This window comes from Hypomesus nipponensis, chromosome 10, assembly GCF_054491055.1.
Source record: "Hypomesus nipponensis isolate SF chromosome 10, ASM5449105v1, whole genome shotgun sequence".
Classification (NCBI taxonomy): domain Eukaryota; kingdom Metazoa; phylum Chordata; class Actinopteri; order Osmeriformes; family Osmeridae; genus Hypomesus; species Hypomesus nipponensis.
The window spans coordinates 11,884,736-11,911,273 of NC_140370.1; the positions used below are offsets into that span (position 1 = coordinate 11,884,736).

General features: G+C 42.2%; 3 protein-coding genes across 8 annotated transcripts; all 3 read left to right on the forward strand.

Annotated features, from left to right (window-relative positions):
* Positions 1 to 88: 88 nt before the first annotated feature.
* apol1 (apolipoprotein L, 1) lies at positions 89 to 8,481 on the forward strand. 4 transcript variants are annotated; one of them, XM_084707868.1, is made up of 29 exons: positions 89 to 469; positions 608 to 667; positions 908 to 982; positions 1,082 to 1,129; positions 1,219 to 1,296; positions 1,379 to 1,465; positions 1,541 to 1,612; positions 1,777 to 1,851; positions 2,012 to 2,062; positions 2,144 to 2,194; positions 2,292 to 2,348; positions 2,602 to 2,667; positions 2,892 to 2,942; positions 3,033 to 3,110; positions 3,199 to 3,267; positions 3,371 to 3,427; positions 3,559 to 3,630; positions 3,733 to 3,786; positions 4,087 to 4,161; positions 4,362 to 4,442; positions 4,525 to 4,584; positions 4,685 to 4,765; positions 4,885 to 4,938; positions 5,040 to 5,150; positions 5,258 to 5,314; positions 5,400 to 5,462; positions 6,221 to 6,338; positions 6,478 to 6,529; positions 6,630 to 8,481. In XM_084707868.1, the coding sequence occupies exons 1-29, from the start codon at positions 467 to 469 to the stop codon at positions 7,585 to 7,587; spliced, it is 2,814 nt and encodes a 937-aa protein (XP_084563994.1). In that variant the 5' UTR covers positions 89 to 466; the 3' UTR covers positions 7,588 to 8,481. The 4 variants fall into 4 exon arrangements, with proteins under 4 accessions (XP_084563994.1, XP_084563996.1, XP_084563995.1 ...); XM_084707870.1 differs by lacking the exon at positions 1,541 to 1,612 and having other exon boundaries at positions 90 to 469; XM_084707869.1 differs by lacking the exon at positions 3,733 to 3,786 and having other exon boundaries at positions 91 to 469.
* A 1,345-nt stretch (positions 8,482 to 9,826) lies between these two features.
* apold1a (apolipoprotein L domain containing 1a) lies at positions 9,827 to 20,643 on the forward strand. The gene is made up of 39 exons (XM_084707865.1): positions 9,827 to 9,977; positions 10,126 to 10,155; positions 10,241 to 10,315; positions 10,811 to 10,891; positions 11,009 to 11,068; positions 11,150 to 11,212; positions 11,341 to 11,406; positions 11,535 to 11,609; positions 12,001 to 12,054; positions 12,157 to 12,219; positions 12,379 to 12,447; positions 12,569 to 12,640; positions 12,770 to 12,835; positions 12,924 to 12,995; positions 13,331 to 13,399; positions 13,539 to 13,610; positions 13,854 to 13,922; positions 14,035 to 14,106; positions 14,192 to 14,257; positions 14,374 to 14,442; positions 14,523 to 14,585; positions 14,688 to 14,762; positions 14,989 to 15,060; positions 15,210 to 15,278; positions 15,403 to 15,471; positions 15,575 to 15,643; positions 15,734 to 15,805; positions 15,907 to 15,975; positions 16,067 to 16,135; positions 16,341 to 16,409; positions 16,529 to 16,585; positions 16,679 to 16,753; positions 16,837 to 16,899; positions 17,312 to 17,374; positions 17,480 to 17,554; positions 17,666 to 17,705; positions 17,822 to 17,873; positions 17,976 to 18,390; positions 18,502 to 20,643. The coding sequence occupies exons 1-39, from the start codon at positions 9,933 to 9,935 to the stop codon at positions 20,251 to 20,253; spliced, it is 4,596 nt and encodes a 1,531-aa protein (XP_084563991.1). The 5' UTR covers positions 9,827 to 9,932; the 3' UTR covers positions 20,254 to 20,643.
* Positions 20,644 to 20,956: 313 nt separating this feature from the next.
* Positions 20,957 to 26,153, forward strand: hnrnpca (heterogeneous nuclear ribonucleoprotein C a). Of its 3 annotated transcripts, none has more exons than XM_084707875.1 (9): positions 20,964 to 21,092; positions 22,648 to 22,803; positions 23,576 to 23,841; positions 23,965 to 24,037; positions 24,347 to 24,397; positions 24,524 to 24,711; positions 24,919 to 25,032; positions 25,253 to 25,395; positions 25,502 to 26,153. In XM_084707875.1, exons 2-9 carry the CDS (start codon positions 22,799 to 22,801, stop codon positions 25,613 to 25,615), a joined length of 954 nt encoding a protein of 317 aa, XP_084564001.1. In that variant the 5' UTR covers positions 20,964 to 21,092; positions 22,648 to 22,798; the 3' UTR covers positions 25,616 to 26,153. The 3 variants fall into 3 exon arrangements, with proteins under 3 accessions (XP_084564002.1, XP_084564001.1, XP_084564003.1); XM_084707877.1 differs by having other exon boundaries at positions 20,965 to 21,092; positions 23,965 to 23,998; XM_084707876.1 differs by lacking the exon at positions 22,648 to 22,803 and having other exon boundaries at positions 20,957 to 21,092.
* The last annotated feature ends 385 nt before the right edge of the window (positions 26,154 to 26,538 follow it).

The following is a 26,538-nucleotide window of genomic DNA, read 5'->3' on the forward strand; positions in this document are numbered from 1 at the left end:
CCAAAATGATTACCTACTTGGACATTTGCCAGGAAATTTACGATCATCCTCTAAAATAAAGATCAGATCAAAGAGTGTTGTATTAGTCGTAAATGTAGCCTATATTACTTACGCCCACTCATTAATTATGTTGCCAGTGGGTGGTAGGCTACAAACTCACCTGAGCATTTACTGACATCTCGTTGTAGAGAACAACGCCCTGTTCTACCTACCCGATTTGGTACTCCGGGGAAAGTAGTTTGCTGGTTTCTTCTGAACACTCCATGAACAACAGGACAATAGTGGGTGTTGGACCAAGTGAGAAGTGCGTATCGCATTTCAACTGGAAGCTTCACTCAACAGCAGCATAAAGTCAGCGGACGAACGGAGTCCAACGCCAGCCACGCACAACGCAGTAAACAAATGAAAGGATTTAAGGAACTTTAACTTCCAAACAATAGCACCCCAATAAATCATCAACAGAAAAATGGTTTGTAGTTTGTGGAAATTTACATTTTTTATGGTCACGTGTTGTTTTAAATTGGCTTTTGTATGCTCCTGTTTTCGTGCTCTATACCGAAAGTAGTCAAAATACAGTTGACCTTGACTCTTAAATTTGTTTTTACAGGAGCGGAAATCGCTTTATAATAGTTTAGATTTGGATTTGGAGTGTGAAGGAGCTGTCAATGTGAGTAAACTGTTTTTTACTAAGTTATTTCAGGTCTAAGTAGTTGCATGCATTCCTAGCTGCTAACCCTCACGGGTTAGGACCATGAAGTGGTGAAACGGTAAATTTCTGCCGATGTGGTTCCACCTCACAAGAGTTCAGCACCGTCTCGTTAAGTGTTTTGTGTGAAATCATTGACAACTGGCGGTGAGAGGTTCTCAATGTAGTATCACATCTTCCTATACAACTTTTTAATCCCAGGAAAAGGGAGGAATGTTCAGCAGTGTGTTTAAAAGATCCTCAAAATCTGCAGAACCCTCCTCAACATCTCTTCAGGTACGCCTAACCTAGCTGATTTTAATCGTTATACATTTTGTAAATGTGTCCACATCTTGGTCTCAAACCCAGTGTTACTGTGCTACATATTCTTCACAGGATAATTCATCAGTTCACAGCAATGACAGTCTTTCTGACAACAACAAAGTGAGTGGATTAAGACCCCAGAGTGGGAGTCATGAAGCAGTTTTCACGTGATTCATCAGCATCGTCACTAAATTCATTCATACTTTAAGGAGAAAGGAGGCATGCTTAAAGGAATATTTAAGAAGACTTCAGAGCCATCTCGAGATGAGACACATAGGCCTACTCAGGTGAGTGGACAGTGTTTTTGTTTATCGAACAAATTAATTGTATTATTGTTATTATTATTTATTTTAAATTATCTTTCTTTAGCCAACACTTACAGTGGAGGGTGATGAAATGTCAGTAGACAGGGATCTCTCAGCCAGCAATGACAGTCTTTCTGGAAACAACACAAATGTAAGTTGGACTCAAAATAAGTGGGTACTGCTATTAGCATTATTTCTCTAAAGTAACTTGCAACTTATTTTAAAGGAGAAGCGAGGGGTGTTCAGTGGAATGTTTAAAAAGTCCCCAAAGCCTTTGGGTAGAAGATTTCACTCACAAGTAAGGTTTGTTGTGTATTTCTGATTAGGAAATGACTGTTCGATGCATACTTTTTTTTTTAATGCTGACCGGTTAACCTGAGAAATGGTGAAGCAACAATACAGCATTTCTACTTGGATTCTTTTAGCCGTGTAGTTTCAGGAAGCTCATGTTGTCTCTTCCAGGACAATGTGGACAGCCTGCCTGCTCCAGGTGATGTCTTAGGCAGCAGTGACAGTCTCACAGAGAACACCTCAAAGGTAAAGGGTTAGAGGGTTAGAGGCCCGTTTCCACCTTGATTTGTTCTGATGGAGCTTCTGTCTTTGTAAACATTGCATAGGCGTGCAAGCACCGCCACATCAGCCAATCAAAGCCTTTGCACGGACCGTACCCTAAACAGTGCTAATGTTCCCCGCTTAGGGTGGAGTTATGCCCAAAATCCGTTGGAATCCTTTCAGCTCATCACCCAACGTGAGAATCCTGTGCCATACAGATAGAAGCATTACTTTGCCATGTTAGCCAGCATTCATGATATTCCGTTTTTTCAATCAGGAACAGGAGAAAAATCCACTGACCAGCGAAAAGCAATCAAGGACTAAACAGGTAGGATACTAAATCCTTTTTATGTCTTAGAGAAGTTTTTTTGGGGGAAAATATTCCCTCAAAAATATTAATAATAATAATATCCAAATTCTTTCAGGATTACTTGTCTGTACAAAATGATCTCTCAGCCAGTCTTTCCGAAACAACCTCAAAGGTGAGTCCCACTTCAGTCAGTGCAACCATGTAATAGGTTGTACTACATTAAACCCAAACTTAATACTATAACACCGAACTTAATACTATATATTAGTTAGTGTTTGGTGTTAATGTAGTACAACCTATTACTTCCTGCATAGCTACTCGTTAACAACGGAACATCATCCCAAAGTGTTACTGTTTAATGAAATGAAGTCTAGGATGATCTCTGCTGTGTGTAAAAATGTAACATTGTGGTTTGTGTGTTGTAGGATAAATTGCCAATAGGCAGTGATCTCTCTACCAGCAGTGGCAGTCTCTCAGAGACAACCTCTAAGGTGAGTTCTGCTTATGTTCACCCAACTTCCATTTTATTTAGATCTTTTTTAGCATTATATACTACTTAACAATAGCCATTCTGCATTTCATGAAGGTATTCTACTGGAAATGTGTCTGTGATCATTAAGTGAAAAGCTCAATAATGGTTAAATGGGTGTCACAATATGATTGGCTATTGTTGTTGTTGTGTTTTTTTTTGTTTTTTTTTATATAATCATCTCAGGGTGGAGTGATGGGGAAGATTTTTCGGAATCCATTTAGTTCTACCACTCGGGTAAGTGTCTGTATCAATATTAGTAGATGATCTACCTCAGATGTTCAGAGTTCACCATGCAGATGGAACTGAGGGAACCTCTATACACAGGAGGAGGACAACGCAGCTCTATCAATAGACTCCAGTCAGAGGCCCACTTCTACTGAGAAGCTTTATAAAACCAAGCAGGTGGGTATTTTGGTTTGGTTTCTGTATTCATTTTTTTACATAAATGTCAGATTCACTCAAACAGGTAAACCTTGTATCATTCCTGTAGGAGAGGGACTCAGACTCCGATGCTGAAGAGAAGATGGATGACTGTGAACAACAGTCAAGTTCTAAACAGGTGTTTGTACAGATCAAATGTCAACAGCAATAGCACAATGTCCTGTCAGATAATTAATATTCCTCAATTTCCCTTTTTTTTTCTTCTATTTTGTCATCAACAGAACAAGCTGGTTGGAGCGATGACAAAGCTGAATCTGTTTCGCTCTGCTGCTCCCAAAGTAAGGACTGAACAATGTACTAGTTGTTGGGCAGTGATGCAGTGAATGATTCTCTTTGATAAACATGTGATACAGAACTCAAAGTGTCAAAACAAAGTGTTCAGGTTGTTCCCCCTGTCTGTATTCCACAGCAAGACAATGAAACCAGAACAGACAGTGAAGAACCACCTGCCAGCTCTGAGAAACCATCAAGCCATAAACAGGTGTGCATTTGTCTTAACCTCATCTATGTATTTAGAGACCATATATTTGTTCATGTTTCACTGCTCATTTAAGTGTGGAAATTACCAACTCTTCCCTCTCAGAATGTTGTGGTCGGAGCCATGTCCAAACTGAATCCATTCCGCTCTGCGCCTAAAGTAACAATCTTGTTGAATGTATTTGGAGCATTGTGTGTTGGTGCTTGTAGTAGCAATGGCTGGTGGTGGCACTAGTTGTAATAGTGGTGGTGCTACAGGTGATAAGGCTGGTTGTATAATTGTGTTTGGGGTTATTCTGGAGTCTGTAACAGATAACTGTTGTGATGACATCTTGAGATTCAAATCAAAGGATGTCGTTTTAGTTACGAGGAAGGTGGTGGCAGTTCACATTTCAGCACGGTGAATGAGAGACTTACGTTAAGTCTCAGTTAACAGTTTCTGTACTTGGTGCTTGTTCAGAAGGACGCTGAGGTAGCTGAGCTACCCAGACACCACGACAAGCAGCTGGAGGGGAAGGAGAAAAATACAATAACGGTCAGTCACATACTCACATCTGACAACACACACACACACGCAAATGTTCCTTCAAAAGTACACTTTTCATTGTCTCCTCCTCTTCCGTCCATCCCCACCAGATGGTTCCTCCCTCCAGCTTGCTTCGAGGGCTGATTGGTCATACTCAAGACTCCAGGCTGAACAGTGTGTGACTGTGTGTGTGTACTTGTCCTTGTCAGGTCGAAAGCAGAAATCGGATCCAGCAAGGGGAGAAGGAGAGGAGCGCAGAGCCTGAGATTCCCCCCCGACCCACGGAGGAGGTAGGTGATGCAAACCAACCCTCTCCTCCTCACATGTCTGGTGCCGGGAGCGTGTTCACCGTAGCTTATCACCTCTCCACAGGAGCTGAAAGGTACTGTCACCTGGGACAAACTGATGAGGAGAGAGGCAGAGGACAGTCAGGTGAGGTACCATTCACATTAGTCTTTTGATTTCACAATTTTTGGTATGTATTTCTGGTGTCATCGCAATGCGTGGCTATATTTGTCCTTCTCATTCTCAGGCTAGCAGGAATATGATCCCCAGAGAGAGAGCAGGGATGATGATTGCGAGTCCTGAAGTTCCTCCTATACCCACTGAAGAGGTAAGCCTGCCTAGTAGGAGACTGACCATATGGTGTTTCTAATGTACATTGCGGCTTGTAGAATATAATAGATGGTGGAATGCTGTGTAATTTTGGCTTTCATTACTTTAATATTTTAGGAGCTTAACAGATCTGTCAAAGGTGGTCGGCAAAAGCATAAGAAGGCCAATCAGGTATTCAGTACACATATTAGGTCTTGAATGTAACCACCTTGAATGTAAGAAAGTTACACCTATACATAATAATTGTGCTTACTTCATGTTTACTCCCCAAGGACCAATCTGATGATGAAGTCCTTAAAGAGGGATCTGTTTCCACCAGAGAACCGAATGAGGAAGAGAAGGATGGAGAAGAAGAGGAGGTTAACCCGTCTGAGGGCAAAAAGGTACATTATTCTGGAATGGCACATATTCTCACTGGTTTAAGATGATGGTGCAACCCACAACGTGTTTCTTATCGTACAAATGTATTATTCCCGCTCACATTTTTAAGGTGAAACCAAAAAAACCCAAGAGGCATAATCCATTCATGCCACGTGGCGCAGCTAAGGTAACACCTAGACATTAGAACAACTTTAAGCACAAACTAAGGCATCCACCAGCCTGAGAGAGGTGTAACTGAGTGTCCGTTTCAGGCAAAAACCATGCAGAAGAATACTGAGGGACAGCAGGGAGCGAAAGGCAGAAACTCTGCAGAGGTCAGCACTGTTCCATCACATTCCTACAAACATTGTTTTAGCACAGTTATACTGCATACTCACACTCCTGCTTTGAAAGAGACTGCGCAACTGAAAATACCCTCCTATATCTGCCTTCTTTAACCCCCCACATCCTCCCCTGCTACCTGTTTCATGGCCTTTTTTTGCTCAAGCCACGTTGTCATTGAAAAAGAGAATTTGTTCTTATGATCCAGCCTCGCTTTTTGTTTAGATTTTTTAGAATCTACACATCTGTTCCCCCAGTTTTTGTATGTTTAATATTGCCTTTCTTAATGGTCCAGGATACAAAAATGACGGTCACATGTTTTTTTGTCAAATGACTCATCAGTTTTACTCTACTCCTCCTTTTATTTTGTCATCTTCCAACTGGGACATTACCCAATGCCAGAATGAGATAATGAAAAGACATGCGGTTCATTTTTTTGCAAACACTAAACCCCTCTCCCTCTGAGTCAACCCCACCCCCAGATTTGCATTCCTATTACAGACTGCTACGTGCCCAAACTTGTTCCTCTGCTTCCTTGTTCTATGTGCCCAAAGGCAATTTGTCTTTACTTCTGCAAAATAGCAAAGAGAAGTGTTCTCATTCTGAAGCTGATGGCACGACTTCCCTGTCTTTTTTTTCTTTGTGGTTGCTCATGAAATATTAGTCTGGTTTCAGGCCGCACTGACCTTACAGCCAATACCATGTTAAACAGAAGCATTATATTTCCTGACAAAATAATTTCTTCTCCTAGAATGTAGATGGCACAAAATCCTTATTTGATAAACTGGAGGAGTTCCGTGTAGACCGAAATGAGAATGAGTCAGATCAAGATGTGGAACACCTTATGGAGTGGTGGAACACAGTGGAGCGTGAGTCCATTACACACAAAAACACTCTTGTATTTTCCATATGTACATGACAAATACATTTGTTCTTGGAACGTTGGCTCACAACAATATAGCAAGTAAATAACATATAACACATTTAAATGACATTGTCCACTTTCAGAATGGGAGGACATGGCTCAAGAAGAGGACTTGACTGAAAAAGAAGAGGCCAAGTAGGTGTCATATAACCATGTTAATCCTAAAACACACGTGACCCAGTTTTATTCCATGGCAAATGTTGGTGGAGTGAGTCTTCATGAACTTGTGTTTCAGGGCGTTTGCATTGACTGCAGAAAAGGTGCAGAAAGGCATCCGGGTCTTCAACAAACTTTTCTCTGAGCGGGCCGAGAGCCTGTGGCAGCACGTCATTAACCTGAATAGCATCGCTGACGGCCTGGACCGCTTCAACAAGAACACCAAGATCGCCCAGATCACTGGCGGCTCCACCAGCGCCATCGGGGGGGTGGCCACCATTGCAGGCCTCGCGCTGGCCCCTGTCACCTTCGGAACCTCCTTGATTGTCACGGCTGTGGGTCTAGGTATTGCTACGGCAGGTGGGCTCACCTCCGCCGGTGCCGGCATTTCCAACCAAGTCAACAACTCCTTGGACCGCAAGAAAGTGGAGCACATCGTAGAAGACTACCAGGAAAAGATGGCCGACATCAACAAGTGCATGAAGTTCATCAAGCAGGGGATCGAGAACCTGCGCAAGTTTGACGTGCTCAAGATTAAAAACCATGGATATAACAAAGACTTCCCGGGCCTCAACAACATCTATGAGGACGGGGCCATGGCAGGCAAGGCCATCCTCATCAATGCTAATGAGATTATGCGGGTGGTGCAGATTGCCAATGTGGCGGGTAGCACCGCAGCCAGAGCTGTCCAGATTGCCAGCATGGCCACAGGGGTGCTGACAGGTCTGTTTGTGGGCATGGACATCTATTTTGTGGCGAAAGATTCCAAAGAGCTGAAGAAGGGAGCCAAGTCTGAATTTGCAGCTAAGATCAGGGAGGTAGCTCTCCAGCTTCATGAAGGATTGGTGGAACTCAATGGCATTCGTGAGGAGCTTCAGTCAGCCAACACACCCGACAATGCCAACGAAGGCGCTGACTCCCTGGCTACTGAGAAAGCTAAAACCTTTGACGACAATGATGACAATGATGATGAGTTATGTAAGAAAAAAAATGAAATGGCCGATGAAGGCAATCCCTTATATAACAGCAAAACTTAAATGTGTCCGGTCTCTTTTAGTGAGAACAATTTACTGTCCAATCCTTGTTCATAACATGAAGGCCAGTACAAGGCACTGTCTTTCACTACACTCACTCTCTAAAAACTCAGAATAACCATCTGAAACTGCTACTCTTATAAAATCACTCTTTGAAGAGCGTATCTTAAGATTTTTACATTTTGATAATTTGATTTTTAGACTCTGACATTGGTTAGTTGGTTTGTTAGACAACTAGGGTTTCTTAGGTTGGATTTTAGTTCATATTGAAACTTTCAGACTTAAGAGCATAAACAAGGGTTAGGGTTAGAGTAGGACTTTTACTATTTATTCAGAATGTTTATGATTCTTCTGTTAAGGAACTTTCAGGTGTGCTCAGGACAGTTGTAAAAACTGAGGAGATCACTGCAAATCATTTTTAATGGTTTTACTGTTTAATGTGTTTGAGTAAAATGAACATTTTACTAAATCTATCAGTGCCACAGTGTCTCACACCCACTGGCATATTTGGTGGAAGATCTGTGATGATCTGGGGGCTTCAGCAAGGCTGGAGATGGGGCATATTTGTCTTTGTGAAGGATGCATGAATCAAGCTACTAAAAAGGTTATACTGGAAGAACTTGCTTCCTTTTGGATGTTGATGAAATTTTGCAGTGGTGTCTTTTTCCAGAGCTGCAGTTTTCTCTCATTTTCCTTGAGGTTGGTACCAGTGATCACATTGAAGGGGGCTGGGGGGCTAAGTGAAGAGATTCCTATATCAGAGGGGTGGTACTTATCCTGGGTGTTACTAAGGCTGGAATCTGCTCTCAGCTTGATGCTGAGGATATTGGTGTTGTAAACTGATTTCATGTTTTGACTATTTATATAATAAAAATCAAAGTGGTATTTCAAACATTATGCAACTGTTTAATTTCCTTATTTCTGACTGATTCACTGGGATGACACGGAGGTCCTCATTTAAATCACTGTCCAAGAATTACTACCTCTCCATTTACACCATAGCCTTCTCTCAAGTCTGTCACACACACACAAGTACCTGACCATCATCCGCTTTCCCCAGTAGCTGCAAACAACCTGAATAGCCTCATCGAGATGACGCTTATACATGTAAAAGCGTAAATTCAGACAGTTTTTTTATCCCGTCATTAGGCGTACCTTGAAGTCCTATCTTTTATTTTTTTGTTGTGTTTGCTCATTATGGGTTACATTGTGATTATGTTTGCTTAGGCAAACGGTTGGCAGCTTATTTCTGCAGTACTAGTACAACAAAGAAAGGGTAAAGGTTTGTTGCCTCTAGTGAAGGTGCACATAAAGAAGGATTAAGAATTATTTTCCATATTCTGCTTCTTTCAATCACACGGTTGTGCATTATACACAGATATTAAAATTAAACTGATGAGTTGCCACAGGATTGAGTCAGACCCTGCCGCACATTTACTGGACAAATCTTCTCCAACGTTCTGACTAGACAGTGCCCAGTCTGACTTTGTGTTGCTCTGTGCATCGGACAATAAAAGACTTGAACTTGAACCTGACATTAGACTGTCAGACAGTCCCACCCTTGAGTCCATTCCTGTGTTTAGAAGAGCACAGATACTCCCACCCCATGTTTTGATGGCAGCGAAACAACAGTGAATGAGTCAGAAGCCAAGTTCATTTGTTCCATTCACATGTTTTGTACAGGTAAGGATGTAACCACACCCCGTTCGCAGATGGAAAAAAATAGGTGAGGGTACCCACCAAAAAAACCTTACTGTCTCACGGTCCGTCTCCAGTTTCGGGGAAGTGGTTCAATTCTGAATAAGGGAATCACTTGTTTGTTAAATAAATGTAAGTTTCGGTTACAATTATAAAGTGCACCAATGCTGTCGCAAAATAACTGTTCGTAATATTCGAACTTTTTGTGGATGATGGTGCGCGTCTTTGTAGTGTGGCGTGGCTCCATGTAATTATAAACAGATGTGCCTGCCTGTGTATCGTTAAATGTATAATAATATGTAATGATGGCACTTAATAATACTATAACTGTATGTTTTACCCTGATTGGATACAGTAGGTACATACCACTTTTAAATGACTGTAGTTAAGAGTGCGTCTCATATTTCAGTCTTTGGTCTCTTATTTCATAAGTAGTCTGAGTTGGTTTCGCGTATGTGGTTCCTTTGTACTTTTCCGGTTTGACAAGATATGAAGGTTGGACCTTCAGAATACAGACATATCAGTTTTGAACCTTTTTAACTGTACAGACACGTGAGAGATGGCAACATAACCGCTTGTATAAGACATGGAGGGTGCTTTATAATTCTTTAACCCTGAACGTCTGTCTCTGTGTTGTTATCAGCCGCGGGATGGAGCAGTGCGAGCCCGTTGTGAAGAAAAACAAACCGAAGCAAGTGAGTGCTTTTAAGATTCGTAGTGTAACAACCCATACCACATAACACATGAATTGAACACCATTTTTCATATAATTGTTTTGTAATACGACTCACACGAACCCAACCCATATGTCGGCTAAATTAGCCTAACATCTTTGATCCACAGCCTAAGCCCCGACCAAAACCAGCATATGAGGTAAAGTTATGTAATATCGGAAGACAATAGTTCGGAACTTTTTGGATAAGGAACGTAGAACAAACTGTGCATACTCATCTTCCAGATCAATGGGAATAGCCTTGAGAATGACAGTATAAAGAAACCAACACCTGTGGTTCCTCCCAGACCTTCGGATGCAGTACGTCCACCCTCCTGAATTTGCTTAAAACCTACCTTTTTAACACGTTTTTTTAATTGTTAATTTAATTGTCTGTTCTTATTGTTATTTTATATTATGTTTTATGATTGTAACTTTTCTTGTACTATAGCCCTATGAGTGCAAGAAAGATGTATTACAAATACAATTTATAATTATTAGTATTATTAAACATTTCTCTCCTCCATTCCAATATGAGACAACGACATGTCTTACTCTTACATTGATGATCTCGACAGGAGTTGAACAATGTTGCCATATACAGTCACATCAGGAAGCCAGCAACAAATGACAACCAGTTGCACATTTATCTTTTATGTCCTCAATGTAATTGTCGCTATATGTGAATGTGGGTTTTTATGTACGTATGTATGCTGCTGTATTTGTATGCCTAAATATGCCTCGCTGGAAATGTAACAGAGATTAATATTAGTATAAATAGTTATTAGTAAGTGAGACTATTTTTGCTTTGGCCAGGTCAATGAGATGCTCATTCAGAGAGGACATAAAGGCAGGTCACCCAAGACAGCAGCAGTTCCTCCTAAACCCACTGAAAAGGTACAGGAAGTAATGAACACAAAGCCCTCACCATTCCTTTTCAACCCTATTGTTGACCTGTAACACTCACTTATTCATACTGTGTTATCTTTACCCGATTGGGTTGTTGATATACAGGAACTGAATAATACGTTCACCAAAAGCAACTGGAGGAGGATGCAGACTGAGGAGACAGAGGTAGTACCTGTGCATGCAATCATGTTCACAGCTCTTTTTATTTTTTGCAAGGCATTATATACCCCTTTTAATCCCTAACAGGGCTGCAGAGAAAATGACAAATCTGAGGACTCAAAAGACAGAGTTGGGACCGAATACAAGCAGGTAGGACTATTCACTCATGCAAATGGTCAAATTTGTTACACATACGCAACAAATACGATCAAATATCATCAACAAAAATCTAAATCCCTGACTGACTTTCAAATTATGTAACTCTCCTGTTTACATAGAACAAAGTAGGGGCTCTTATTGGAATGTTTCAGAAGGCATCAACAGATCAAGTTTCTACATTTTCAGTAGGTGGCTGGGCCTTCAAGAGGTTTTCCTTTTATGTTGCGTTTACGTGAAATCATCAAAATGCTGATATATATATATATACTCTATATATACAGTTTGTGTCCTGATTATGTGCGTTCTCCTTCAGAGTGTCAACATGTCAGAGCCCGATACAGAGAGGTCTTTGGAAACCCCTGCAAACGAGACACCTGAGACCAAAAAGGTGTGTGTTGACGATGGTAACACAGACATATTTCCTAATGTCAGATCCATCCTGTTCTAGAGGATACTGAAAGGATTGATGATGATCCAGGGTGATGTTATTGTTTTGATGTGTGCCGAGTCAGCACAGTGAGCAGGGATCCTGATGAGAATGGGGATATGACAACAGATCACACTCACATAAGTATTACTCATGAAAAAATGATATAAAATTGTCCATGTTGCTCAAATAACTCTGACCTGATTACATTAAAGTGTAGAATATGTATTTACTAACTCCAGGGAAAAGAAGGGTACTTATTGGCATACTTAGAAAATCTTCTAAAGAAGAAGAAAGATCTCATGGCACGTTTTGTCCTTTATTCTTTCTGTTCTTTTATCATATTTTAAAGGAGCAGTCTTTACACAGTGAGCTTGATGTCAACTCTGAGAACAACAACACGAAGGTCAGCTGGCTTGTTAATGGTTATTTAAAACATTAATCTGAAATGATTCTCTAATAACTTCTTGCCATCCAACAATCTTAAATCTCTCCCTCTATTTTTCAGGGGAAAGGAGGATTATTCCATGGAATGTTCCGGAAGTCTCCCAAACTTACTGAGGGCATAGAGGTGAAGAATCTATTTTTAGAATATTCTATTTAATATATTCCCTTCTATTAATATGTGTTATACACATTTTTGTGAACCAAAAAATCTTAATGATGAAGTTCCAACACAAAGTAGGCCATTCTCAAGTAGGTTACTTGTTTCATACTTTTGACCTTTCAGGACAAGCAGTCATTACACAGTGAGCTCTCAGACAGCAATGACAGTCTGTCTGACAACGGCAACACTAAGGTGAGACACAATGGTCAATTTGTACCATGATACACCCACTAACCCTAATCAGATGTAAAGAGAATCTTCATGAGACAAAGGATTTGCTACAAATGAAAGTAAATATTAGCCATCCAATCAGGAGAAAGGAGGGCTGTTTTCTGGCCTCGTCAAAAAGATCCCCAAACCAGCTGGAGATGGACCACTTGCCAAGGTGATTAATTCACATAACTGTTATGTTGGTGACATGCTAAGTTCCCATACGCCCACTATTGTTGTGTTCTAGGATAAGTCTTTACACAGTAAGCATACGCCTCAGCAATGAATTGTTTATCCTTCCCAGGAGAAGCTGTTATCACCCAGTGATCTCTCAGCCAGCAGCGACAGTCTGTCTGAGAACAACACTAAGGTGAGCTGTTTGTTGATGATCATGAACACAATGATCATCTGATGGGATCCCGTGATAACTTGATGTCAACTCTCTCTTCACGTCTCAGGAGAAAGGAGGGATATTTAGTGGAATGTTCCGGAAGTCTCCTAAACCTTTTGAAGACACTGAGACAGAAGAGGTGATAAAGCTATCTTTAGCCTATTCCCTAATATATATTTTGTACACATTATTTTGAACATTTCTATGTAAAGCATGTACAATAAAGCACCAGAACAATAGTTAGTGAGATGCCCCAGACCATCAGGAGAGGGAACAGCTGCCTTAAAGATCTCTGTGTGGTTTTGCCCTTTCATGTTCAACCTACCTTGAGGTGTATCTGCCCCCTATGTAGATGTCAAACAGAGCTCATTGATATTGCTACATTGTGGAATGCCCTGTCAGCACAGGTTATAAACTCGATGTCTATGTTGCTCCTCTTGTGGTGTTTTCTTATCCTCTTAATCTGTTGCTCAGGACAACCAGACGGCACAGAGCGAACTTTCGGCAAGCAGTGACAGCCTGTCTGACAACGCCACCACCAAGGTTAGCCCCTTCAGACTGTTGTCAACAACTCCCTATGTGCTCCTCACAGAAAACCTCCCCTGTCAAATATGCTCCAGTGCTGAAGTGCCCAAACTGAAGAAAAGAAATATATAACCTAATTTACAATGCATGTTTACAGGGGAAGGGAGGAATGTTTGCTGGAATGTTCAGGAAGTCTCCCAAGAACTCTGAGAGCCTGCAGCCAGAGGAGGTAAATGTAGAGGAAAGGTATTAGGGGTTTAGGTTGGTTTTGGGGTGATATTTATGTACCTTGATGAAAATACTTGTACCTAAAGGTATCTACAATTTTTTTTTGAACCTTTGTCTTTTGTAGAATAGATGGCTGCAGTGCATTACATTTACATTTCATTTAGTCATATGTGTAGTTTTCCTATTTGACTGATGACTCAGGTGGCTAGGAGTATTTGTTTAACTCTTAACTCCTGTATCACAGAACACACAGTCATTACCCAGTGACTTCTCAGACAGCAATGACATTCAGGTTGAGACAGGTAACACTAAGGTGAAACACAATTTTACAACTTCCCTATGATACACCCCTCGACAGACATGGGCAATAATCATGAGATTAGAGATTTTCTACCAATTAAATTTGAAATTAACCATCCAATCAGGAGAAAGGAGGGCTGTTTTCTGGCCTCCTCAAAAAGATCCCCAAAGCAGCTGGAGACAGACCACCTTCCCAGGTGAGGCTGTGCTTCATGCCATTACATAACTGTCATTGTTTGCGACATGATAAGTTCCAATCTGACCACCACTGTTGTGTTCCAGGACCAGGAACCAGGAAGTGAGCTGTCTGCCAGCAATGACAGTCTGACTGAGACAACCAACACTAAGGTGAGAGCATACAAAGTTCCACATTTTTCACCTGTATTGTTATACTAGTCATCTAGCCTTTGGCTAAAGCACCTTAATAATCACAAAGATGATGATCTCATTGTGTTTATTTTCAGGAGAAAGGAGGGCTGTTCAGTGGACTGATCAAGAAACCCAAAGTGCCAGAGGAGACCACCCCTGCCCAGGTGAGGCTGTGCTTCAATCACATAACTGTCATGTTTGTGTCATGCTAACTTCCAAACTGACCACCATTGTTTTGTTCCAGGACCAGGAGCAAAGTGAGCTGTCTGCCAGCAATGACAGTCTGGCTGAGAAAAGTGACAAGAAGGTGAGCTGGATGAGGAAGGAAGGAAATACTTCAGTCAGTATAATAGAAGGGAACCAGTGTGAGGGAATTTTCTGGAAGCTGAACTGTATATGTGTGTTTCAGGAGAAGCGTGGCCTGTTCAGTGACATGTTTAAGAAGTCCACACCGCATGCTGAATGTCTTCAACCATCTGAAGAGGTAGTGTGTATAACCTCAACACTGTGAGGTGAAAGGTCGCCAATAGGCTCCTGTCTAAAAGATAAGATAAAACGTCCCCAAAGCAACATTTGTCTTGAACTCAGCAAACAACCAGTGCCTTATGTAGTCAGTTCAAGAAAGGTGGCTTGTATTATTCCCAATGAGGGGGGTCACATGTTATCTCATACTTGTGGGGTACCTCAGCAGTTAACCGTTTCGTCCCCAGGAGAAGCAGTCATCACCACTCAGCGACCTCTCAGCCAGCAGCGACAGTCTGTCAGAGAACAACAACACTAAGGTGAGGTCAAACAAGGTCACACAAGGTCACACAAGTTCACACAAGGTCACATTGTTATAACGGTCCTTTAGCTTTTGGATAATCTTGATTTATTAATAATGAGACCTTGATAATCACAAATGTGTTAATCTTAATGTATGAATCGTCAGGATATAAGAGGGTTGTTCAGTGGACTCCTTAGGAAGCCCAAAGTTCCAGAGGAGGACACACCTGTCCAGGTGAGTGTTTGGATAAACCTGCCCAACTAACTCTGCAAGTGCATACAGATTAGCTTGTTGCATGGCTTCTCTTCTTTTTTTGTAATTTTTTATTTTTAATCAAGCAGCCATTGTTGTGTTCCAGGACAATATGTCTGCTAACAGGAATCTCTCGGTCAGCAGTGACAGTCTGTCTGACAACAGTAATACTAAGGTGAGTAAATGCCTCAGCTTTGCCTTGAACACTGTCCACAGTTTTTGTAGATGGATGTTTGGATGCCAATGACATTGTTCACATGTTTCTCTATGTGTAACAGGAGAAACACATCTTCGGTGGAATGTTCAAGAAAGCTCAGAAGACATCAGAAGGCTCCAAATCAGAAGAGGTCATTTTTCTAGATTCTAAACACATGGAATATCTATTATTGTAATGACGAGTTATCTTGGACTCATAATTGTGTTTGTTTTGAATTCAGGCCTCAAATCTGGGGCTAGACAAAAATCTATCAGCCAGTTATGACAACCTCTCAGAGAACACAGACACTAAGGTACTCTGTCCTGAGAAAGTGGATCTCATTCTAAACATGTATCTCTGCACTGATCTCTTTTTGTGATGATTGCACAAACATATTTTCATTTGGTCCAATAGAAAACTGGGGGTCTGAGCGGAATGTTCAAGAAATCACCCAAGCCAGCTCAACGTTCCACTGCTGCTAAGGTACTAGCTTTGTCCTAACCCCTACTCTTACTGGTTGTTGACCTAGCAGTGTCTTTTTATATCTCAAAAGACCTTTTTTCTTATCTTCCAGGACCCTCTCACAGAGAACATGGAGCTCTCAGCTAGCTGTGACAGCCTGGCAGAGAACATCTCTGCTGGGGTAAGTTACCAAGTGGTGCTCTAATGTAGCTTCTGACTGATGTTGCTTCAAACCACAGATCAGTCATTTTTCCCTCACGAGACGGAACCTTATTTTATATCTGATGCCAGTGTGACTCTTGCTCATAACATAATATGTTTTACGGAATTTCCACCTACCAAAATGCACATTTCTTATAACTGATCATTCTTCATCCTACCTGTAGGACAATCTTTCCGGGTGTGGGGAACTTTCAGCTAGTAACGATAGTCTGTCTAATGCCACCGCCACCAAGGTAAGCCTCATTCAGTTACTCATTCATACAGCATCCTCATTCTTTTCCTTCTCTGCTACCATGTTTATCAGTTTACCAATCATCCCCTTTTGTTATGTGTGTGTGTTATCGGGACCTAGGAGAAAAAACTGCTTGGGGGAATTTTCAGCAGGAAACCTAAACCAGTTGAGCAACAGGTAGGTACAAACATGGAACTGACATGTTCACACAACCATGGAATGGACTAAGGAATGAACAGCATTTACATCTGGTGTGTTCTTGTTAATCAGGACAGTATGGACACAGAGCCACTAGGGGGAGGTGGTCAGCTCAGACGAAAGAGGACCATCAAAAAGAAAAGACGGGTGAGGAAAATATGCTTTACCTCTAAGCTGAGTGATAGTGTACATCTGGGGTGAAATTGTTTGATTCAATCTGTTTTCCAAAGGTGGTGTCATTCAGAGTGAAGAGGACTTTACCCAGAGTTCCAAAGTTTACCCTGGCTGCTCAGGTACTGTCTGAACGGTTGCTCTCTGGTCCCTGTCCTGTGTTCCCTTCTTCCATCTCTCATTTTCACCTGCCTCTTTTCCTCTCATCTTTACATTTACATTTAGTCATTTAGCAGACGCTCTTATCCAGAGCGACTTACAGTAAGTACAGGGACATTCCCCCGAGGCAAGTAGGGTGAAGTGCCTTGCCCAAGGACACAACGTCATTTGGCACGGCCGGGAATCGAACTGGCAACCTTCAGATTACTAGCTCGATTCCCTAACCGCTCAGCCACCTGACTCCCAGGTGGCATCTTCCTATGCTCGCTTCCTTCCTCTCTCCTTTCTATCACTGTTCTATACCACATACTTTGTCCTGTATTTAAATCCTGCTTCTGTGTAAACTAGCTTGTTGTATTTTGTCTGGCCCCCCAGAGTGATGATTGTGTTCCTATCATTGAGGAGTCAGTGGAGATGCAAGAAATGTCCGCACTGCAGGTCGGTTTTAGCATGATCTTGAAATCAAATCTTAGGTGTGTCTATTTTAAGCTGAACTGATGCTATGTGTGTATGGGGGTGTGTGTGTTAACTGGTTTGTTCCAGGTGAGCACAGTTGAGATCCAACCTGCCGAGATGTCAGCCTACCCTACTGAAGGCAACCCTCTGGAGTCTGAGGAGGTGTGGCTTTCTCCTTCTGTTCTTCTCTCTGCCTCTTTTTCGTACACAAATCTGTCTTTATCCCTTCTATGTGTAACCCTTTTTGTTTTTCTTACTGGTAATTCTCTGTAGGAGAATGATGGCCTTATGGACTGGTGGAGAACAGTAGAGGGTGGGTGTCCTCACTTGTTGTTAACCCGAACAGTTAAATGCTGTTATAACCTTGAGAGTATAGCTTACCTTGCTGTGTGGAATGCAGTAGAAGTCATATGTACCCTGGGTTCTCAGGTTGGGACACATGGAATGAAACTTTCGACTTCAAAGAAGAAGATGAGGAAATGTATGTAGCCTTTGCCTCAACACTACATCTTGCTCTCCACAAAGCTCCTCCCAGTGGACAGCGGTGTCCTGTTCCGTGATCTGATTGGTATCTCTCCTCCAGGGCTGTGGAGCAGGTCGCCGACCGTGTCTTCATGGGGGCTCGTCTCTTTGTGCGTCTCTTCAACCAGCGCGGCGCCTCCCTGCAGCAGCAGATCTTGGGGCTGCTCGCACAAGCGGACGCTGCGGACCAGTTCCACAAGAAGACGGTGCAGGCCGCGGTGGGAGGGGGTGTGGCCAGCGTGGCGGGCAGCATTGCCACCATCACGGGCCTCATCCTCACCCCTTTCACCTTCGGAGCCTCCATTATTGTCACCGCGGTTGGCATCGGCGTGGCGACCGCAGGAAGTATCGCCTCGGCCACGGCTAATATCACAGACACAGTGCATTCCAACATGGACCGCAAGAAGGTGGAGAAGATGATCCAGACTTACCAGGATGACATCAAGGACATTAGGGAGTGCCTGGAGTTTGTGCAGGTACGCTAGAACACACTCTAAAATGCATGAGCTAACAAACACATTTACAGACACACGTCCTTCCACACGCCTTCACCTAACACCTATGTTCTTTTCTGGGTGGTTTCATAGGAGGGAATGGACACCCTCCAGGAGTGGGACTTTGAGAAGTACACTGAGAGTGTGGCCAAGAAGGCTCTGAATCAGAACGTCAAGCATGTGATGAAAGAGGGCGGACGTGCTGGCAAGCAGCTGTTGATCAACACAGACAAGCTGATCAGCACAGTGCAGGTCCTGGGCGCAGCCGGGGGGGCTGCCCAGGCGGCTAAAGCCATCAGTGCCACCACAGGTGTCATGTCTGCCCTCTTCCTGGTGCTTGACGTCTTCTTCCTGGCCAAGGACTCCCACGAGTTGCGCAAGGGAGCCAAGACAAAGTTCGCCTCCAAGATCAGGGAGGTGTGTAAGGACCTGCAGGACAGGTTGCTGGAGCTGAACAAGGTGAAGACCCAGCTGCAGAAGACAATAGACGGTATTGAGCTGGAGGAAATTGAAGAAGAGGAGGAGGTAGAGGTGGAGGTGGAGGATGACCTGGAGAGTGACCCGGTAAAACTGGCTCAACTGGATCAGGAATTGGACCTGCTGGAGGAGAAACTGGACAAGAAAGTTCTAGAGGAAAATAATGAAAAGAGCAAAAAGAAGGAGGAAGAAGAAAAGAACAAAAAGGAGGAAGAAGAGAAGAGCAAAAAGGAGGAAGAAGACAAGAACAAAAAGGAGGAAGAAAAGAGCAAAAAGAAGGAAGAAGATAAGAACAAAAAGGAGGAAGAAAAGAGCAAAAAGGAAGAAGAGAAGAACAAAAAGGAGGAAGAAAAGAGGAGTGAGGGAAATGTAAAGGAGAGTAAGAAAGAAAGAGACAAGGAGAAGGTTGATCAAAATGAAACCATAGAATCAGAGAAATCACATGAGATTGAGAAAGAGGAGGATAAGAAAGGGTGCCGGATAAAGAATAAAGTAAGTGTGAAAGATGAGAAAAGTTCATCTGCTGAGGCTAGAAAGGAAGGTTCTGAAAGAGGTGGTAATAATGATCAACATGTAGGGTACAACACAAAGATGGAGAGCAAGAAAGAACATGCTAAACATAGTGTCGGTAAGGCTGTTGTGGTAGAAGAAAAAAGGAATGAGAAGGAAAAAGAAATAGACAGAAAGCCAGTAGATGCAAGAAGAGGGCTTTTGGATCAGAAAGGAGATGCTGAAAAGGGATATAATGTGACAGTCACAGACAAACAAGGAGTTAAGAAGAGTAAAAAGCAAGAGGTGGTGAGAGGTGAGGCACGCAGACATGGGAGTAGAAGTGAAAACCCTGACACTGGAACATTTGATGGAAACATTGACAGAAGAGACATCAAGAAATGGAGCCAAAAACACCCATCTGTGACTGAAAGAGAAATGGAGCCAAAACGTCAATTGGAAGAAAGAGGGTTTAGGGAAAGGAGAACCGAGATGAATAGAACTACCAATGAGGAGTACAGAAAGCAATCAAAAAGAGAGCCAGAGAGACAGATTCCGACTGAAGAGTTTGTAGTGAGCAGAAAGGGTGTGACTGAGACCAGTACAGTCAGAGGGACACGGAAAGAGGAGGACACACAGAGAGAAAGTGTGAAAGGACAATTGGGGAGCCAGAGGGAGAACAGAGAGGGAGATCACAGGAGAAAGATTGAAAGTGTGAGGGGATTTCAGAGTGGTGGACAGAGCGGGGTGAGAAATGAAGATGGAGAAATGTGGATGAAGGAGAGGGACAGGAGAGCCAGTGAAAGAAAACAGGACCCTGCCCGCAAAGGCTCTCGCCCTCGCTCCAAAGCTATCCTCAATGATGGACTAGATATTTAAATTGGACATTATCACCTATGACATGTTGACATTTCATTGAAAGTGCAATTTTAGCCTACTTGTGCAATTGGCGCCAATTTTCATGTGGGATCTGTGCCATTTAACTAAGATTTTTTGTAACCTTTAGTTTTGATGGGTGTTTTCTGATATTGCTTAGTCAGAAGTCTAGATATGTCTATAAACAGGTCTTTTATCTGGTGTCTACTTGATGGGAAAAATGCATTCCATGTAATGCACAATGTTTAAGCAATGGAGTCCCAAGGCCAGGCATAGGCCAACTGGCTTTGGGAAAACTTGACATTTTAATGTAGCCTATCTTTGTAGACAAATAGCCTAATAATGTCCATAAGATGTAGGCTATTTGTATCAATAAAATCACATATGGCTCTGCTCTATGTCGGACCGGACCATGTGTTAGACGAGAGAAATACTGCATTGGGGATCTGATTTTTGGTTTGTTGAATGTAGCGCTAATTTAATTCCAATATGTAACCAGTATCATGTTTACTTTCTCACATTTACAAATCACATGCCATGAAGATAAATTCGGAATTACGCGAATTACAGTACATTTTGTAAAGACGTCTGCATCTCAAAATACACATTCATTTTGCGGATCTTGATCGCTCCAATATGGCGGACACGCAGACTCATAGCGACGACAGAACAGCAGCCAATGAGATATCTACGTTTCTAGATCTATGTGTTTCTATATCTGTGCTTCAAGCGGCAACCCCTGCGCAGTAGCCAGCTAGCTAAACTCAGCTGCAAGAGGACGACCTTAGTGTCCAAGTGACCATATTTGCTGAGATATTAGCCATTTTATCTTAAAGTGCGTGGTGAGTATTTTGTTTCCAGACTGTTTTTCATTTTTTCCTGACTTTGCAATGCCTTTGGATTTTCTTTTTCAACGCTGTGTGTTTTTTTTCTTTGCGGGCGGGATATTGCACTAGTTAGCTCAACATGCTTGGATAGCGGATCATTCTTTTTGTGGCAAGCTTTTTGGACACCTTTTGTGATTTTGCAAATGTAATCGAGTTGTGTAATACAGGGCATATTTTTATTGCAACGTTTGAAGATTTCCATTCGATGGACATTTGGTGCAGTCGTCTTGCAGGCTAGCTACGTTAACATTTGTTAAACATACAGCTAGCTAGGCCTTTCTTGCTGGCTGGCTAATGGCTAGTTAACACATTTAGCTAGCAAACATTGTATGCAACCTTTCTTTCAACGTCGTTCCTCGCAGCAGACTGCATCGAGCCACAGTAAGCTAGCTAACTGCTAGCTGTACAGCCAGAGTAAATATTGATGGTGGTTAAGTTCCGAAGCGAACGGCCTAGAAGAGACAGCTGGGTTTGGAACAAGTAGGCCTAGAATGGATTGTTTTTGTGACATTAACCGTGATTTTTTGAGGAAAGTGTGTTTTTCAAGACGATTGGCAATTTTTCTTTGACTTTACTCTGGACCCTTTTTCTGGTCAAGACGTTGTTCATTTTGATGCAGAAACAGTAGCACTAACACAATTATTAAAGTCACTTTGAAGCATGATACGTTTGTTGGTATTTGCCATCATTCCTTAAGATGTATATTGAATTACTTTCTAATAATATAGATCAGTTAGGTAGTTAGTATGTTTATAATTACAATGTAACGATGGGGATGTCACTTATAAGATTACATTTCGTGGGAAAGAATGGAAATACTGAGTTGTAGTAGATCCCAGTTTTGTGGTGATCTGGAAGGCCCGGTCAAGGATTCACTTAACCAATTAGTTCGGCCTCTGACAACCAATTCTGTGTCCATTTTATTGTCATTCATACACACACACACACACACACACACATGCCACCTAGTAATAACCTAGCCTCCAATTAAATTAATGCATTATTTTGAGAAAATCTGGCTTATTTTTCAAGGGATTACATTCCTTGCTGTCTAATATAAATCCATACACTAGGTGTCAGTTGTTGTCTGGAATATGCCATTAATTAAAAATATTTAATATAATTAAATATCGCCCAACCAATAAACAGAATAAATACATTACAAATAATACTTTTAGAAACGTATGACTTTTTGCTTGAACATTGACATATTGTCACACATTATTTCCCTAAGTTTCACACACATATTCCATTGTCAGTAGCCCCTGAGTTCCTACCTCAATTCCTAAACAGAGGGGAATAATGTTTGTAATAAGTGTCCCATGTTACCATAAGCAAATATAGCTTGGATTAATGTACCATCATAATTTCAGTTAGTAGACATGAGTTTAGGGCCCAAAAATGTAATTCTGTATTTGGCTCACCACTGAATTATGTCCAAATCAGTCCAGGTAAGCTTGTAAATGTAACCCTGTACAATTTGACTGAGGTGTGTTCTTTGTCGCCTCAGTATAAATCGAGGGGTCGAAGTTCTGCATTCTGAGAGTGTGCTGCTGGAGATTGTAGTTTTTGCTGAGAGCACCCACGACACCTGCCCGCATACACTGGCCCTGCCCTCAGTGTCAAACAACTGACAGACGACTGCCCTGCACACAGACGCAATGGAGTGAGTGATGGCTATTCTAACCCCCCAAACTCACCCCCCTTCTCAACGGTTTTTAATGCCTCTTCCTTCCTTGACATTTAGGCTGCTCTGCGATAGTAGTTGCCCTCTCCCTGACCGCCCACAATAGTTAAATCTATACCCAACTGAACATTTCCTATCCATTAAATGCAGCCTCCTTTTAGGTGAGATGCCCTCAACTACTCAAGTTAAACCTTGACTCCACCCAACTGAAGACGATGTTTAAACCCTCCCACACACATTTTGATAAAACATTCCTCAAGTTAAGCCTAAAGCTGTCTTTAATATACATAGTCATGAATATGAGGTCACACAAGGATTTGAGGCTGCCCAAATACAAGGATGTTCTGTGGAATATGTGCAGATAAGTACAGGCCTGTCTGGTGTTGGCGTAGCACAGAAGCAGCCTTTCATTTGTACTGTTACAAATGTTACGTTTCTGATGGATGTGCAGCCTCCAGCCTGCATACCCTAACCTATATTCTTGTTAAGTAATGATGGAAATTAAATTCAATAATTTGGTACAATTTCAAAACTCAAACTTTCATACTGTTAAGGATTTGATATAAGAAAGTCGTCAACAGGTTTGATTGGGTTAGTGTGTCAATTCTACTGTATATAGGATGGCTGTAGCTTTTGATTTTAATAAACCACCGTTAGTCAAATGCAGTTATCTGCACAAGCACTGCTTTATTTGTTTTGGCAAGTTTTTGATGAATTTGGGGTTGTACACCTTCTCATCTCCCTCCTTTAGTCGCTCTCCCACCACCAGCAGCCTAATGGCCAGCAACGTCACCAACAAGACAGACCCGCGCTCCCTCAACTCTCGAGTCTTCATCGGCAACCTCAACACCCTGCTGGTGACCAAGGCAGATGTGGAAGCCATCTTCTCCAAGTACGGCAAGATAGTGGGCTGCTCCGTCCACAAGGGCTTTGCCTTCGTCCAGTATGCCAACGAGAGGAACGCGCGCGCCGCTGTTGCCGGGGAGGATGGCAGAATGATCGTTGGACAGGTGCTGGGTAAGGGTGCTTGTTTTTTTTGGAGCATGATATCTCAATGTTGACTAAGCTGAAACGGATGTACAAGTGACTGCTGATGTGTTAATTGCCATGTCTAAGGTATTTTCCTCCCTCTCCTTGTAGACATCAACTTGGCTGGGGAACCCAAACCTCACAGGTCAAAGACCACAAAGCGCTCCGCAGGAGACATGTACAGGTCTGCTACTTCTCAACACTAAAGGCACACTCAGCTATTTTGACATACCAGGAAAGAATGCAAAAAAATACCTTTTTATAGCAAAAAGGATTAAACGTCCTAACCATATCCATTGGTCATATTCTTCCAAGTTGAATGGTATGTATCAATTTGTGAAAATCACTACAATATATTGCTGACTGTGTCTTTAAGAGGAGTTTTCAAATATGTACCGCTGTTTTGGAATATTGGTTTTATTGTGACTAGTGTACTGCCTGTGATGCCCATACTGCCCAAAATATTAACACTCCTTTTGTCTATTCCACACAGTGGTTCCTCATTCGATCTTGACTATGACTTTCAGAGGGATTACTACGACAGGTAGGTGGAAAATTGTTGTCCAAAGAGCCCATTGTCCATCTTTCACTTCGGCATGCTTTTTCGCTACTTGAATTGAGGGCCATTCAGTCACTGGTTTTAAGTTGCGTTCTTGACCTCTTCACTCAGGGTGTACTCCTATCCGTCCCGAGTTCCCCCTCCCCCACCCCCTCTATCGAGGGCTGTGATCCCCTCAAAGCGCCCGCGGGTCAGCATGAGTGGTGGTGGGGGTGGTGGTGGCGGTGGCAGCCGCCGCACCAAGACTAGCAGCTTCTCCTCCTATAAGAGCAGCCAGAGGACCTCATCATCCAGAACCAGTTAGTGCTCTCCTTAAACTGCTCTCACGCAGCACAATTCATTGCTGTCCTACACATGTTATTTCTGAGTGTTTTTGAGCAGGTATACACTTGTTACGGTTAGAATCCTTCTTCTCTTTCTCAGCTCAGTCAACTGTCTTGTGGGAGTCAGGTCTTTTGAACGTGTTTGCTCACACTCTCTGTCCCCAACTTTGTCTCTCCCCTCAGTGAAGGTAGATGAGCTGCAGACCATTAAGAGGGAGCTGACCCAGATCAAACACAAGGTGGACTACCTTCTGGAAAGTCTGGACCGAATGGAGAAGGACCACAGCAAGAAGTCAGGTATGCTGCAGGGAGAACACTCATATTCAGTAGCTCAAAATGCATTCCAACATTTACCTATGTATTTGGATCAGTGTTGTTGAATTACACTGTGCACTGCCCTTGATACAGTGAAACTGTGGTAGCATACTACAAGTACAAACCTTTGGAAACGTGTAGGCATACTTTCTCTGAATTATTTCCCCCCCCCCCCCCCCTCTCTTTGTTTGACTCTGGACAGAAGGGAAGAGTTCAAAGCCAGAGCCTGGGGAAGTGTCTTCAATGCAGGTCTCCAACACAAAGAAGGACGAGAGCAATAAGAGGGAGAGAGAGAGGGATCTCAATGACACTGATGAAGAGGGAGACCTGCTAGAAGACGAGGAGGTGAGATTATCAAGGGTTATCTATAAAAGACCTCAAGTTAAGTATGTTGATGTACATCCACTCAAGTACCAATTTAAGTTTGTACTGACCTTATCTGCTCTCTCAGTTGAAGAGTCAAGAAAGAGAGGAGGATGAAGATGAGGAGGAGGAAGAGGAAGGAGAGCATGTGGATGGGGATGACGACGACGGGGAGAGCGTCAACGGAGACGAGGACTCTTAGATGTAATCACGCTACCAAGACAGACATCCATTCCACTTCCAGTGGATTGCAGACTCCTCTTCTAATACACTACTACTAAGCAGAAGAAGAAGAAAGACATCAATGCAGACACACAAACACACACACACACAACATGCATAACAACTCTCACTGTTGTTCAATTTATATTTTTCTTGAGATTAAATTTGTCCCTTTTGCTGTCCTTGTGTGATTATACATCTAGCGTTGTTGTGCAGGTAGAGGAGCTGTAAATGTTGCTTGCAGTGTGATTGTACTCTGTTCTTTTGTTCAACCAACATAGGGCAAGAACTAGGGTTAGTGGTTTTTCTGAAACCCAAAGTCAGTATGGTTTGACACGACTGGATTTGATGTGATGAGAAATGACCGACATAAAATTGTTTTTAAGTTTAAAGACATTACTTTATTTTTAGATGTGGCCCCATTCAAGTTTGTTACTTGTTTTCATGTCACTGTTTTTTTATACTATTCAGTCTCTGTTGTACTGTGATAATAAATTGCAATAAAATATTAATCTGCATATGTATCTTTATTTCACTGTTACCATGTTAAATTAAGTGGAATTATATGAGCGCGATTGCATGAGTTGATCTGAAAGTAGGAAATGATTTACCTTTATTCATCATGTGCTTGGCATGTAAACAGGACAAGCAGAACGTATACAGAACGTGGCAAATGGGGTTTATGGTAAGGTGGTAGGTAATGCTCTTTTCGAGGGGTTTTGTTTTTTTATACAACGATCACACTCCGAGCAATAGGTGGCGGTAATGCATCTCATAAACGATGGTTGCAATTTGCCATAACAGGAGAGACAGGTAACATCAAACATCATTCTCTGATAACATGCATGTCTCTACATCATAACACTGCTGTCAAGCAGGAATATTTTTGGCACTCCTAATACA